Source organism: Phasianus colchicus, chromosome 1 (assembly GCF_987193195.1).
Source record: "Phasianus colchicus chromosome 1, bPhaCol1.hap1.1, whole genome shotgun sequence".
In the NCBI taxonomy this organism is placed as follows: domain Eukaryota; kingdom Metazoa; phylum Chordata; class Aves; order Galliformes; family Phasianidae; genus Phasianus; species Phasianus colchicus.
This window is the reverse complement of record NC_143436.1, coordinates 155,493,345-155,508,651: the sequence shown is the minus strand read 5'-3', so window position 1 is coordinate 155,508,651 and position 15,307 is coordinate 155,493,345. Positions and strand designations below refer to the sequence as shown.

At 35.3% G+C, this 15,307-nt stretch overlaps 1 protein-coding gene across 14 annotated transcripts in view; it reads right to left on the bottom strand.

The window, feature by feature from the left end:
* MYCBP2 (MYC binding protein 2) overlaps window positions 1–15,307 on the bottom strand; it is a 202,017-nt gene that overhangs the window by 107,766 nt on the left and 78,944 nt on the right. For all 14 annotated transcript variants that reach the window (XM_090130532.1, XM_090130523.1, XM_090130483.1 and 11 more), the window contains 8 exons: window positions 14,821–14,940; window positions 14,321–14,402; window positions 8,020–8,137; window positions 5,688–5,892; window positions 5,157–5,310; window positions 1,859–2,031; window positions 662–787; window positions 407–534 (listed from right to left, as the gene is read on the bottom strand). In XM_090130532.1, the coding sequence (XP_089986658.1) occupies window positions 407–534; window positions 662–787; window positions 1,859–2,031; window positions 5,157–5,310; window positions 5,688–5,892; window positions 8,020–8,137; window positions 14,321–14,402; window positions 14,821–14,940 (1,106 nt within the window). The remainder of the gene's footprint in view (window positions 1–406; window positions 535–661; window positions 788–1,858; window positions 2,032–5,156; window positions 5,311–5,687; window positions 5,893–8,019; window positions 8,138–14,320; window positions 14,403–14,820; window positions 14,941–15,307) is intronic.

The window sequence follows — 15,307 nt, the reverse complement described above, 5'->3', positions numbered from 1 at the left end:
ATCCCATGCATCCTGACACAGGATGAGTTTCTAGTCAGACAACACAAAATTTTCTGCAAATTTTCTGAGCTTTGTGCACATAGATCACAGAACCATTCTACCTACAGCCGTATCAGCTCCTGGTACCAATAAGATAGCATAGCATTTAGTGAAGGTAAGAACAAGCCAGAACTTGACAATTAAAAATAGTAATTCAGAGTTCTCTACCTCAGGTAGCAGGTCTCCACCTGACCTGCTTAGATTTCATTACTTCTCACTAAGAAGCCTGGTTCCAATTGTATAACTAATGCTTTTAATATATAGTAAAGCACTAATTCATCAAGAAATAAAATGGATGATGTTTTCAGGTGGGATTTCTAAAGTTATGAGACAAAACAATTGTTTAAAAAAAAAAACCAAACCTTACCTTTATTTTAGCAGTGTATTCACCCCTCCCTCCAAAAAGACCAAGACCACCTAACAAAATATCTGTATCGGCACAGAAACGGATAGCTTCTACTGAGTGGGCTGAATAACCCCAGCCACCTCCATGACCTGAAGAAAAAAAACAACAACAACAACAAAAAAAAAAACACAAGAAAAAAAAATTAAACATATAGTTAACCTGTCCTAGTCTTTTATTTCACAAGCTTTATGTTATAAAATGTTATTGTGTACATACTTTCAAATCTGTTAACAATACTATAGTCTTCTTTAGAGTAAACCTTCATTACTGCTTGAGTCTCTTCTTCTGTATTTGCTATACCCATTTTCAAGTCCTGCATAGCAGCCAAAGTATCAAGACAACCTACAAGAAAGCAAAACCAAGAAATGCTCAAAACTTATTACTGTTGATTGCAATCAGTGAAATAGAAATTAATACTAGTTAAAAAGATTAAAACAACCTAACTACTTCATCCTTAAACCACACAGAGGCTACTACTGCATATCGTTTTCACTTCGATTAGGTTAGGGGCCAGTGCTAGCAAATCTAAAAATATTGTATAAGATTGAGTTCATTCAATTTTTTCATATTCTTTTTTTAGAATAATCAAGAACCATGAATGTAGTTGCAAGTAAATTGCCAACAGCACTCTCATTTTTTAATTACTTGTTTTACTTTTACTTCCCATATTACCCAGGAAGAGTTGATGTAGCAACTTAATAATGGGCAGATTTGAGAGCCCTCATAAAAAGCTTATTTTACACATGGCTACTTAAGAGACCTTATTCTGACTCAAACATAAATAATGCTGTTCTAACACAATTGACTACAATCACTGAGCAAGTAATGTAAAATCATTTCCAAAGCTATGCTTTGAAGCACCACATATGTTGCAGGTGGCCGACTTATACATGACCACTACAGGATTATTTTTCATTTTGGTAGGCTTTTTTAGACTATAAAAAGAAATTATGTTACTCTTAATATCTTGCTTTACAAAGCTGCAAAAAGTAAATTCTAATAACAAATATTCAATTTATTTAATAACTGCATATTTAAGGGTGCAAAAAACTGCATATTTTTTCCTATCTTTTTTAGACTGCAAATTAACCTAACCATATTGACTTTATACTGCAACATCTACGTATTTACACAGGAAGCTCTCTAATTTTGTTCTCCTTACTTCTAGTAGCGATTTCCATCAAAACTATAAAATCATCTAACACCATTAAGATGGCAAAAAATAATTATTTTCATTAAAATTAGTAAATGTTAGGCTGATCATAAGTGTTAAAAGCAATAGTGAAAGATTAAAAAAAAAAAAAAAAAAAGACCCTACCGAAGTAAAAAAGCTGCTAGATTACAATTCATTTACACATTAAGTAATGTGTTTCTTTCATCTAAGCTTTTGACTTATCAATTATAAATGTGTACCTAGAATGTGCAAAGCTGCATGAGATCTGGTGGTTAGAGCTTTGGAACATGTTGGCAGAGCAAGTTCTGGACTCAAAATACTACACCGGGATTGCATGTCTGGAGCTGAGGGAAGTCTGGAATCCGCAACTACAGCATTGTAACTCCACAGTTCCCTAGCATTTGGTCGAAACCTGGAGTAAGACAAAAAAGTAAAATCTACTTAAAAACTAATTGATAATTAAATTTTATAACCTATTTAGCATGAAATGTAGATCTGCTTGCACAAACTCCTAAAAGTGAACATCATTACATCAAATACTTATAAACTTTATTAGCTTAACACACCAGCAAATGGAGAGACCTAAAATTCTTACTTTACTTTAAGACAAACAATCATATTGGGTTTACAGATATCAGAATATAGACATTTTTCAATCCTCATAAATATCAAAATGGTATAGTCTATTAAGCAGCATGAATTATTAGCAAAGAACTTTAGACACAGTGGCAGATGTGCCCAAGAATGATAAAGGTAACAACTACAAAGGTACTCTCTTTAAGTAAGTTTAAAAAGATCTTGAGAAATCCAACATATTTTGGACTTTTTAAATGTATAACATCACACTCCAAGTTTTTACAGGATTATTGAAAATGGCAGCATAAACAAGAGAATACAAAGACTTTTCATACTATAAAATAATGTGCAGAAAATGACATCTTTGATATCAGTATGTAAAAGGAAAAAGCAGAAGACATGGCTGATGTATGAGAGGAAAACTCATTTTCACTTGTTACATTGCACCTAAAATGCAAAAGGAACTAAGACGGTATAAGCAACCGAGAAGGAAAAAGTCTTAAAGATGTCAGAGGATACCAGGTATTCTTGCATCTGGGTCGAGGCAACCCCCACTACCAATACAAACTGAGGGATGAAAGGATTGAGTGCAGCCCTGACAAAAAAGACTTGAGGCTACTGGTGGATGGGAAGCAAGGCATGAACCCGCTCTGTGCTCTCCCAGCCCAGAAAGTCATCTGTATCCAGGGCTGTATCAAAAGAAGCATGGCCAGCAGGTTGAGGGAGGTGATCCTGCTCCTACTCTGTGCTGGTGAGGCCTCACCAGGAGTACTGTGTCCAGATGTGCAGTCCTGAGTACATGAGAGACACAGACCTGTTGGAGCATGTCCAAAGGAGGGCTACAAAAAGATCCATGGAATGGAACACCTCTCCTATGAGGACAGGCTGAAAGAGGTAGGGCTGTTCAGCCTGGAGAAGAGCTGGCCTGACAGCACAGTGACCTGATAGCGGCCTTTCAGTATGTAAAGGGAAACTACAGGAAAGAAGGGGACAGACACTTTAGCAGTGTCTGTGGTGACTGAACAAGGGTAAATGGTTTCAAGCTCAAAGAGGGTAGATCAAGGTTACATGTAAGGAAAAAAAAATTTTAAAGTGAGGATGGTGAGGCACTGGAACAGGTTACCTAGTGATGTGGTTGATGCCCTGTCCCTGGAGACTTAAGGCAAGGCTGGATCAGGCCCTGGGCAAGGGAGTTAGACTAGATGGCCTTCAGAGGTCCCTTCCAACTCTAAGGATTCTGTGATTCTATGATTATTCAGGATTTAAACAATTAAGCAATATGTAACTTTACAGATATATACAGATGCATATAAAGCCATGAAATGATTTACTCACTTCAATCACAATATTAACTTAAAAAAATACAGAACAGTGAAGAAAATCCTTAAAATTTATGCAGTCAAGAATGCTGTCTCTGTACAGAGAAAGTGTCCCCTTTATTTAAATCGGCATGAAAAAAATGGCTAGTAGTAGTAGTAAATATATAAAATATTTTATGACTAATGAGTATACTTATTAATGTCCCCTCTTTAGATTGCTTTAGTATTCTCTATTAAACAAGCATGGAATCTAACACAGAAATAAGACTGCAACTAGAGACTTCAAGAGTCTATTCTTAATTTCAGTTAAGTCCCTAAGTCTTAGATTTAGTTCTGAAGTCCCCAAATTTCTGCAAGACAATAGAACACCTCAATCCACATTTACCCATAATTTCATCTTTAAGTTACTTTCTTATAATGTGAAATGTGAATTTGAGCTTCATCCTGCTGAGCATCCAATATCATTTTACATAAAGTTGAGTGGTATCACCTGCCTTTTTCTCTCCTGAAACTTGCTGGCTTTCCCGTGGCCAGGAATAACTCCAGCATTCACAAACCGATCTTTCAGATCTTTCATTCCATGACCAAGAATCGTTATGGAAAGTGGGTGCTACTCTTCCTTATTTCAAATCTGAGCATAATTTAAGTGAGAATGGGTGCCTAGATCATGAATCTCAGACACTCCTGGGGACGTGCACAATACAGGACTATAGTCATTTGGGGAACTTCAGAGGTATTGAAGAATTATGCCTAGCAAATATGCATGCTTCAGTGTTAAGTGGCAACTAAATTCTTATGTCTTGATCTTGGATAAAGACATCCAAAGTAGAACACAGGTAGCCTACAGACACAATTTAAAGATCTTTTAAAGACATAAATCTACATGACAATATCTTCTCCAGATAGTGCAGACTAGCTTGTTCCCTGCTTTCCTCCAACTTTAAAAGACTATTCTGTCTTGCCCAAGTTTTCTAGTGAGTCTAAACATCATCCACCACTTGTACACAGGCAACAGTTTAACTTTATCTCCCAAATCTTGGCTAACATAGTTTTAAAACAAGTTTTTATAGAAGTATTTGAGATTATGATTATGTTTTGGAACAACTGTTTATGATCTACACCCACTGAAAGAGTCCACTGAATGCAACCCCTCCCAAAGACAACTGTAACTTGAATGCCTAAGCTATCTAACTATCTTTTTTTCTGATTTCTCAAAATGTCAGAGGTTAAAAGAATACCATTACTCTACCCTTTTTCCTATTCAAATCTTAATCACTAACACTTGAGGTGAGTGCTAAGATGAAATATTTTGGAAGCTGTGATGTCAAGAAATTAGTCAGTGAAGTGTCAGATAGATGGAGGAAAGCCAGGGAAGAATAAAGAACAGAAAATGAGTAGATTTGGGTTCCCATGATACTTGAATGAAAATGATGCAAAAAGAACAGAAATCGAAAAATTAGAATAATAATTTCTTTTGGCCTTAGTTGAACATAGCATCCAAAAATGTTAAATAAGATGCATGAAAGAGTAAAAATTGCTTTTTGTTTACTAGGTAAATGAATATCATCAAATTTCCAACCTTCCAAAATACTTTTTAAAACACTTTTATATTATGACATTTAGAGCTGTAATCCACACTTGCCTCCAAATAACATCATAGACAGGATCCAGACACACACCAGAACCTTGAAGGTCTTCCTGCTCAGAATCATTGAATGTTTTGCAACTGCCATCTACTTTGTTTATCAGAAGACACTTAAAAGGAGGAGGTTCTGATATTGAAGCTGGTACCAAACCTGGATCAGGGAGCAAAAGGAAAAAAAAGAAAAAAAGATTCTACTAATTGCATGCCATTTTCTGTGCACAAAGTATTAACACACATAGTAGTGAAGAAGAAATACTGCTAACAGCAAAAACCGAAACCACAGTAAGATTGCAAGGAAATCCATGAAGTACAAAAAAATCCACAGACTTTTGCACTCTTTTTTCTAATAGAATTAGTTACCTAAAGGAGCTAGCATCACCATTTGCATTATACGTAGAAGGTAAAAATATTTTAATCCCCTTAATTCACTTTTTTCAGCTTGTTACTCCTCTATTGTTTGCATGACTGAATATGATCTTTCTCCAAAAATTCTGTAAGCTTAATAAAATATTCTAGGAGAGTTCTTGCCTATTATATGCCTGCTTGCAAATATCTCTGATGTAGCAAGCACATGAGAATTAATGAGAGCTTCATCAATCCGGAGGAAAGTCTGGTCTCCACTTGCTCCAATCCATGTTGCTTTGCGTCCATATTTAGAACCAATATTAGGCATAGGTGCTGGTTTCGCATTCCAGTAAGGCATATCCAGAATTGGTCTACCAAGCTGACCTTTCTATAGAGAGAATGCAAAAAATTAGTACTTAATAGTGAGTCTCAAAGATGAACAAGTTAGACAGCTTCAGCACAAAAACTGTAAGCCATCTGGAAGAGAGAGCTTACTGAAAAAGCACCTTCAGAAAATAATGTCTATTCTAAGAAAATCTCTATACATTTAAATAGAAGTTTTTGACAAATGCTTTCCTCCCTTTTCAGTTAGGTTTTTCAGTTATTTAATGACAACATAATCAGTTAAGACCAGAAGTTTTGTCCACTTTTAAAAAATTACGTGTTATTTTTGAAGAGAATGTACTATTTACCTAAGAAACATCAGAAATTTATCAAATAAAGAATAAAAAATAACTGTTTGTTATGCTAAATGTAATTAATGCACTTTGTAGTCATAGAATGGCTTGGGTTGGAAGGAATGATAAAGATCATCCAGCTCCAATCCTCCTGTAGGCAAGGATGCCACAAACTAGATCAGGCTGCCCAGGGGCCCATCCATTCTGGCCTTGAGTGAGGGATAGGGCATCCACAGCTCTTCTGAGCAACCTGTTCCAGCACCTCAACACTCTCTAATCAATATATATTTGACACATATTACTCATGCTCTTTTTTCTGCTTATTTACATGTCAAATGAATAGTCTTAAATAGTAAGTCCATTTTCAGTAAAGTATTTCTATAATAAAATGAATGTACTATACTATTGTCGATCATTCTAAGCAGCTGTACTTGTAAGGTCCAACTTTTTCATCTGTACATATCTTATTTCTACTGATGCTTACCCTTCAGTCATAACTAAAACCAAATAAATAAATAAAACATTGAAACATACATTATTATTTTCAAAACCATTTCTTGAAAATCTCAGTATTGAAAAAAAATTATATTTTGCTTCCATTTCTCTCAATTTTTGCCTATTTAGAAATTTTTTATCAATTTTTCATTTGAAACGGGCACTGTGTGCTATAAGAGAATACATCAAACTATACATAAGCAAAATTAGTGAAGACATTTACAAGTAATGGGCTTGAGTTTCTCTGACTTTATAAGGTTTTCAGTGAACTTCAAGCACTGCAGCAGAAAGAGCAGACATAGAACAAGTAGTCTAAATATGGCATCAAAGCTTTTTGTTCTGTTTCTGGGTAACTATTTGTTTATTTTTTTATCAGCAGACAGGTCTTTAAATTCTACTTCTCAAAGTGAATTTGATTTTTCAAGGGTAGCCAAAGCTTAATTTTTTTAAGTGCCAAAGTCATATTTGACAAAGACAAACACTATAACGTAGAGGCTGAAAACTGAGAAATATTAATTAATTTAAGTGCCATTTTAAGGAACAGTTTTAATTAAAAATGGTATTTTCAACTCTAAAATTTAAGTCTTCAATTTTTTTTTTCATTTTCTGTAAAACAACAGATTTCAATACATGACATTTCTGTTGTGTTTGGCAGTAGACAGTTCTAAAAAACATAAAAATTCAACATCTATACTTCAGCTGTTATCAAAAGGACATTAGGAGGAAAGCATCAACAGCAATTATTCTGGAGAAACTGTAGTGAGGGAACACTTGCAAGGACAAGGAGACAAAGATCTGAAGTAAAAATGAAGGGGAATTCAGCAAATTTGAAGTGCTTATTCAGTGAGTACACACAATGGTTCCAATGGATATGAGGAGTACATGCTAGGTGCATATGAAAGAAAAGTACTAGAGTTATGCCAACTAGAGTGATACTGAGCCACAACTTTTTCCGTAAATGAAACTCACTGTCATTTCTGTGGAAGAAAAGATGACCCTGATATTTTTCTAACTAATACTGGTAATAAAATATGCAAAAGATTTTCATTTGCAAGGGACCTTGTAACAATAAAGAGTTTGAGAAAACTTGTCCATCTTTTGAAGCAATTCAATTTTAAATACCAACATTCTATAGAATATAAAAATATCAGTAATAACTGGCACCATGCTCTTCAAATCAACATTAGAGGCCCCATTTTCAAATATGAAACATAAATTAAAAAATATGCAGCATCCACGAGTTGTTCTGTGCTTGCAAGTATAAGCAAACAGTTTTGAAACGTCTTTGAACAATACACTGATCATAAGCTTATTTCCATAAGTAAACTTTATTATTTCCTTACTGAGAAACTTCCAAATGTGAAAACCTGGCCATCCATTAAGAGAATAGCTGTATGGTTGCTTCCAGCAGTAACTTGTGTACTAGGACCTGGTAATGCTTGCACCAAAGTAGGACATCCCCTATATCAAAAGAAATTGATTTTGTTTCAATACATAATTACTCAACATTTAGTATATTAATATTACTAGGATTTCACTAACTAATATATATTCACTATGTTCACATATCATATGGTACCAAAATCAAGCAATAAATTACTTATTAAATGAACAGGATCATTAAAAGTGTACCAGATATTTAAGTTTATGACCTCTTGATACAAGGAATCAGATCAGGTACCCTTTTCAATCAAACAGGAATAAAAATAGTTAATCTATATTACTGCAGGATTACATTAATGCTCCTGTGGTTACAGTAATATGTATGTGCATATACATATAAACATGTATATGTATATTTATAGACATACAAAATATACAGCAATGAATTGTAGCATTAAAAAAATTCTGTAGTGAGGATATGATATTGGTTAAGCACTTAACAAAATTGTTTGATTTATGAAACAATCAAAGCCACATGTGGCTGGTACTCTAGTACAATTACCAGAAGCAGTACTGATATGGCCCTCCTGAGGTAGAGAATTATAAAACAAAGAGAAAGTCTACCCACCTCCGGCAACTTTTTAATGGAGAGTAAGTCATTAAAAAATTGCTCTTCATCAAATTCATTGACTTGAGAAAGAACAATTCTCTCCAAACTGTTTTGGAGAAGAAAGATCTGGACAAGTCTACTATTTATGCCTCTCAAAGATGGACAGGTTTAAGAAAATCAATTTCCCATTTCAATAAAATGAAGGAAAAAAAATCAGTAGTACAAGCAAGAAGCAAGAAAGAAAAGTAGCAGTGATTACTCAGAATAGAAATAGAAGAAAAGACAAAAGGATGAATTATGAGATACAACTACAATTTTTATCTAAGCCACAATAAAATGGATGCAAAGGAGCCCGGAAGAATTGTATCAAAATCTGAGTCCCATAATGAATGTATACCTATAGTAGATATCAAAAATACTTTAGACTTAGAATGAATGTGAATTTAACAACCAAGTGACTCTGGAACAACTCCGCGTTTGGGTATCTTGGCCACAGAGAGCAGCAGTACTGTAGGAACGTACTTCTAAGCACCTACTTTCCAAAGCTAGTTTAGCTAAAATAAGAACAGGTTCCTATTCTGGAATAAAAAATCATCAGCCTACATTTACCTAGCAATTGTTTAGCAGCTGCTGTGCAAGAAGATGGGTTATCTGTGTGTTCTTCTTCTGGCTAAGATGCAGGCAAAACCAAAGTAAAGAAAGTAGGAAGAAGGAGAGACACTGTGAATTCTAAGAGAAAGGAAGATGTAGACACATGGAAATGCAGAAAGCATGTGAAGAATGGATAATGACCTCAAAGAGAGAGAATGTACTTGTAACAGAAATCATTAATTCCTTTGTGGAAAATATCGCTTGCAGTGGATGGAGATGAAGAAAATGAAAAGCAGCATAGAATTTATTAGAGGATGTACAACACAAATTTGTAAACTCAGAAGACTTTGTTGGCCTAAAAGCATGAGGGTTAGGACGCCAATAAGACAACACACAAACACAGGGAGCTAAGTTTAACAGCAATAATGACAAAACATTTTAAAATCTTTAAGAAAGCTTAAAAAGGCACCAAACCATAAAAAATAATCTAATTAAAAACAAATACAAAAGCATTCCTGTTAGAAGGAAATTCCCACAGAAGATTTTTTTAAACTTTCAAAAATGTGAATGCATTTTTTTCACCCCTCATCATTGTAAAAGCTGTAGGTATGGAACCATAAATGTGAACATAAGAGATTCAAGAGCCAGAAGCTACAAGTTTTCTTCAGCTTTCTTGCAGTATAAACCCCATGATGACTTTACGACTCTGAGAGGGTTATGAGTAAACTGTATGGGAGACATGAAAAATTTCAAAGAATAAGAGTTGCTTCTCACTTCAAGTGCATGTTTCTGTGAATCCTATTGTACAGATGACCAGAAAGGTTTTTGGCGTTCTAATTTCACAATATCATATCTATTCCAATAACTAAATCCAATAATTTGCTTAGTTGCAGCAGAGCAAAAGTGAAGAAGCTATTAACATAGGCATACTTAGCATGTTATTCTTATATAGCCCTTTTATTAAGACAACTCATATTTTGAAATGGTGTATCTACAACAGAAATGAACAGGAAAATTCTAAGGCACTTAACTACATCAAAAATACAGTAAAACTGCAGAACATTAATATTTTTCTCTTCATAGAAGGAGGAAGTAACTGGTAAAATACAATAACTAGGCTTAAGTCACTTACACAGAGTTTAAAATCTGTGATACAATTGAGTATTTTCCTATCCCATGGAAACTCAAAAGAGAACAACTGCATGTAGACAATTAGGAGTGTGGGAGACCCTTTCGCAAAAGTCTTGCCAAGTAGACTTTCTACATTTGAGAATTATTCTTCTCAGATAGTGATGAAAGATGTGGTCCTGGATAAGATGCAGGCACTTGACATAGGCAAACTCAACTATATACGCTGCAACCTGAGAGAGATCTCTTGGAGTAACTTCAGATTGCTGAGTGAAAAAACAGCAGATACCCATACATCAGGTAACTCAAGATCTCACAGAACATCCAAATACAATTCCAGCTACCCACACAGAAACCCTCCTCTGTCCTGAAGGGTAAGCATTTCTGGCAGCAGATTTGGTCTCTGAAAATACATCCTACAGTAGCTGTTTGAATGATCGCTGTCCATGGTACTTGCCCAGCCAGAACTGGCTGTGAAGTGCAATAGAATTTCACTTGAGGTTGCTGACCGTGGTGCTGCAAATACAGGTTCTCCGAGGGCTGTTACTGTGCAGTGTGTCAAAGGAAAACAGAAAAACTCAATTACAGGCAGAGTTGGACAGTGCAGGGGTAAGAAGGTGGAGATTTTTAGATTTTAGACATAACTGAATGTTCAGAGGAAATATGTAAATAAGACCTGCACAACACCACTGAAGCAAATTAATCAGACAAGGCAACTAGAAATAGAGCCTTATGCAACATGTTCTGAAAATATTAATAGGGCATAATCTTTACACTTTGTCTACAAATAGAACATAGATGGCTGTCCATGGAAGGTATGCTCAATTAATTCTGCCTTGTTATTATTGACCCTTTGGAAACAAAGATATATGAGTACTGTCCTACTTCAGTGGTCTCGTTACTGGAATTTTACTTCCATGTCATGTGCTTGTTAAAGTAGTGCTGAAATCAACAGCTGGAATAAGAAACTCAGGCAAAGTTTGAATAGTAAACTTTAAGTCAGTGCTTCTTGAAAGAAACAGCAGCAAGAAACAACCCCTTTGCTTACCCAAATACAAGATGTACTTTTTTTTACCAAGAGTAGATATCGCAAAGTGTTTCTTGCTTCCATTGAGTTTCTATTCACCCATTTTGTAACTACTTTGAAGAGGGAGTAAGAAGAGGCTATTACATTCCTCATGGAGTAAATATCTCATCAACACCTACTGCTCAGATCTTTACAACACAAAGTCTAGTCAGATTAGTTTAATAACCCTAGTATGCTGATATGGAAAAAACGATCTCCCAGGAACCCAGGAACTCCCAGATCATTTGCATCCATAAGTGATCCACCTGTGAGTGACTCAAGTTTTAGTTGGAGAAAAAAACTAACACTACCTTGTGCATGCTGCTTACTCCTCCATACTATTTCTAGTAATAGTTCAGTAATTCCGTTGTAGTAATAAGTTTATAGAGAATCATATCATCCTGCTCATCTGCTATTTTGTTGGCTTGTGAACATACAAAATTGTCTGAAATCTTTCTAGGGTATGTAATATGCCTCATTCTTACTGAAGTGGCAGGAAGAATTTGTAGTGTTTACCACTACAAACCTCCTAAAGCAGGAGTTCAGAATCATCTTAATAAGGAGAAAGATATGTCTGGACACGTGTGCAGAATTCAAAACTATTAAACATTTACAAGACTCAATACTTAATCTTTATGCTGCAACTCAGAAGTTTCGGAAAGGATACGTCATCAGTTGCTGCCCAGAAACTTACATCATTACATTATCTGGTAATGAAGATGGCTGACTCAGATGAAAATGACAACTGCTGCAAGTCCTGCCAGTTCTTGTTTTCGGGGCCCCATATGTTAGCTAAACTATCTATATTGTATGTCCTCATTTTTTTTCTCCCTTTTTTTCCCTCTCCTGGAAACACAGTAGATGATCAGTTCTTTGATTCAGAAGACGATGGTCTTCCTGAGGTCAATACAGGCAATGTGACACACTGCATGACTGACATAACACTGACCTGGCTGGAGCTGGCCATCTGAGCACCAGTGCGTCCCAACTGAGGTGGAACTCTGCATAAGGTTTCCCTGTTTCCTTTTCTGAGTCCCTTACTGTGAGGACAGAGGAGTGATCTCTACTTAAAAGCTGGAAAAAGAAGTACATCAATGAGGAAATCATCATCTGAATGATGGTGCTAGACAGCAATATAGTACTTATAGCCAGTTCTCATGCACAGGACATATGCCTAGTTTCTTCAAGGCTTTTTTCAGACACAGTCTGCGATATCCTGTAGAACGATACAAAGGTCAGTGCCAAGCTGCTTGTACCTTCTCAACTTCTAGAACAGGTCAGGTACTATCCTTTGACATAGGATGTTTCACGTTCTCTTCCAGGATTTCATCTAGAAAAAAAATCCAGTTTCCATCTAGTTTCTGTCTAAATAAGCAACAAATGTGGTATTTACTGCCTGGAATTCTGACAAATAGGGCAGATAGACCTGATATCCTCAAAAAAGCGAAGTGATTTCATCAGTTGGAAATGGGACATAGTTACCAGTAGAAATGCCGCTTACTATTGTATCTCTTTGTCTTTAAAAGAAAATCCAACCTTATTCTAGTATTGACTTGAAGTGCTTACTAAAGTAGCTGTAGCCTCAAGTATACATGAATTTTCAGGAACTAAAAGGAGTATTTATTTGTGATACGGCTCTACCATACTCACAAACATAGACTGCATTCACCAATCCAATGCAGACTGAGTAAGGGTAACAGTTTAAAGAATACCAACAGGCACAGCAACCAATGCAAAGTAATGTTTCCAATAAACCTTCATCCTTCCTTCCCTCTCTACCTTTGTTTAGCAAATACAATTAAAATTTTAAGATGAAGATGATTTCTCCAGAAACTTGACAAGAGAAATGATTTGGAAGTCTCAAAAGAGATTAGGAGGACAGATGTACAAGCAATTTCATCTCACTACTACAAGAGAAACAAGAGAACTGAAGACAGATCATAGATGCTGTACTCTATATGCCTTTTTCATATGGATACTGGGCATTACTGAACAGAAGCAAATCCTCAATAATTCCTGCTATTCAAAATCCCATATACAGAATGTATGCGCGCAAAGAACAACACTATTGAATTCCTTTTTATAGTAGTACTCTGATTGCCAACTTGTGTGAGCAGATGAGATATTAAGGGTGAAAATTCAGCTTCCCATTATAGCCACCTATATGTAGTTGTCTGTGCTCTCACTGTAGTCAATGGAGATCAAGTCAAGATATTTTACAGTTACTGAGCATATCTGAAGTAGATAAGCAGCATCTGGTTAGTCAGACAGTCAACTCTGTTGACTTCTTTTATTTCCACTGACCACAAAAACCCACAAGTCACTTTCATGCTATAAGCATATACAAAATGCAACTGAAACTCATACATACAGACTTACTTTTGAAGATTAATTATAAACAAAAAGAAGTTTTATTATTATTATTAATTACAAACAAAAAGAATAATAAGTGAATTACTGCTAGTAATGTAAGAGAAGCATATTAATCTAAGTTTACAACTTTACACTATTTGAATTATTGCATATGTAATATTTTCCAGACATAATCAAAACCTTAAAGATATTTCAATACAATTCTCTCTTGTATGCACAGAGATGTGCATTTTAAACCCAATTATCAAAGCTACGCATACAAACTTTCATGTATTAAACAAATTACCTACACAGAACAACAGTATGGTTGCTGCTAACAGTCTATCTACCCAGAAAGATTATGGGGAATAAATACAAAATGAGAGTTGATAAACCTAATTTGGACAATATATGAATTTTCCCTCTTCCTAGCTAGAGAGTAATGGAAAAATTTAGCCACTCTTTAAACAGCAGCACAACAGAATGCAATCTTGTCTTGTAATCATCAGCTTACCTGGAATTTACATCACCATGTCCAAGTTGCCCATGCTGTCCATATCCAAATGTGTAAACATCACCATTCTCCATCAAAATCACTGAAAACAAACAAAAACATCAGTATTTTTCAGAGATATCCAAGCTAACATGCATGAATGCCAGTTAGTCTTTCTGAGCAGCACAGTTAACAATCCCTACTAAACACAATCTTCCACAATCCACCACAGCTAGTATCACTAGAGAGGTATGCAGATGTGCCATGTAGATGTTATAAAATGGCTCAAAAATTCCTAAATTCCTTAAAAGCTTAAATATAATTCTATATATGATATTTTTAATCCCTTGCAAAGGACAGCATATTAGGCTAGAAAATAATACTGCAACCTTTTTCAACCTTTCCATGTGTATCCCTATTGAACATTAAACAGAAGGTAGTGAAAACATGTATCAGAACATTAAAAACAAACAAACAAGCAAACAAAAAACACACAATCCAATAAATTTATTTATTTTTACCTGAATGGTGAAATCCACAACTGACTTGTACAGCTCGCAGCTCACAGTCAAAGCGAACAGCCCCTGGTGGATAGGTTGTAATTTTGCTTGCATCCTTCTCACCTCTTTCTCCACTTCCGTCTATAAACAAAACTTATAATTATATCCTGTATCTTCTAAAAACGTTGTGTTAGAAGAAAGAATGAGAATAGTAAGCAACCACCCCCGCCATTTGTAAGGTATGAGAAGGAACTCACAGAATATTGAAAGAAACAGCTCAAGACAAAGAATCAAAGTAGATGTGAAAGATTACAGAAACTCTACTCCTAAACAATCTGCTGCATCAAAGTTACACACATAAAAGGAAAATAACACATCCTCTAAAGCAGAAGCTTCCAAAGAGCAGACAAGAACAATGAGCAAAACAGGACACTGAAATAACTTCAGAATTTTTGTTTAATAACCATCACTTTTGTTCTTCAAGAAAATAATATTATCAATTACACAG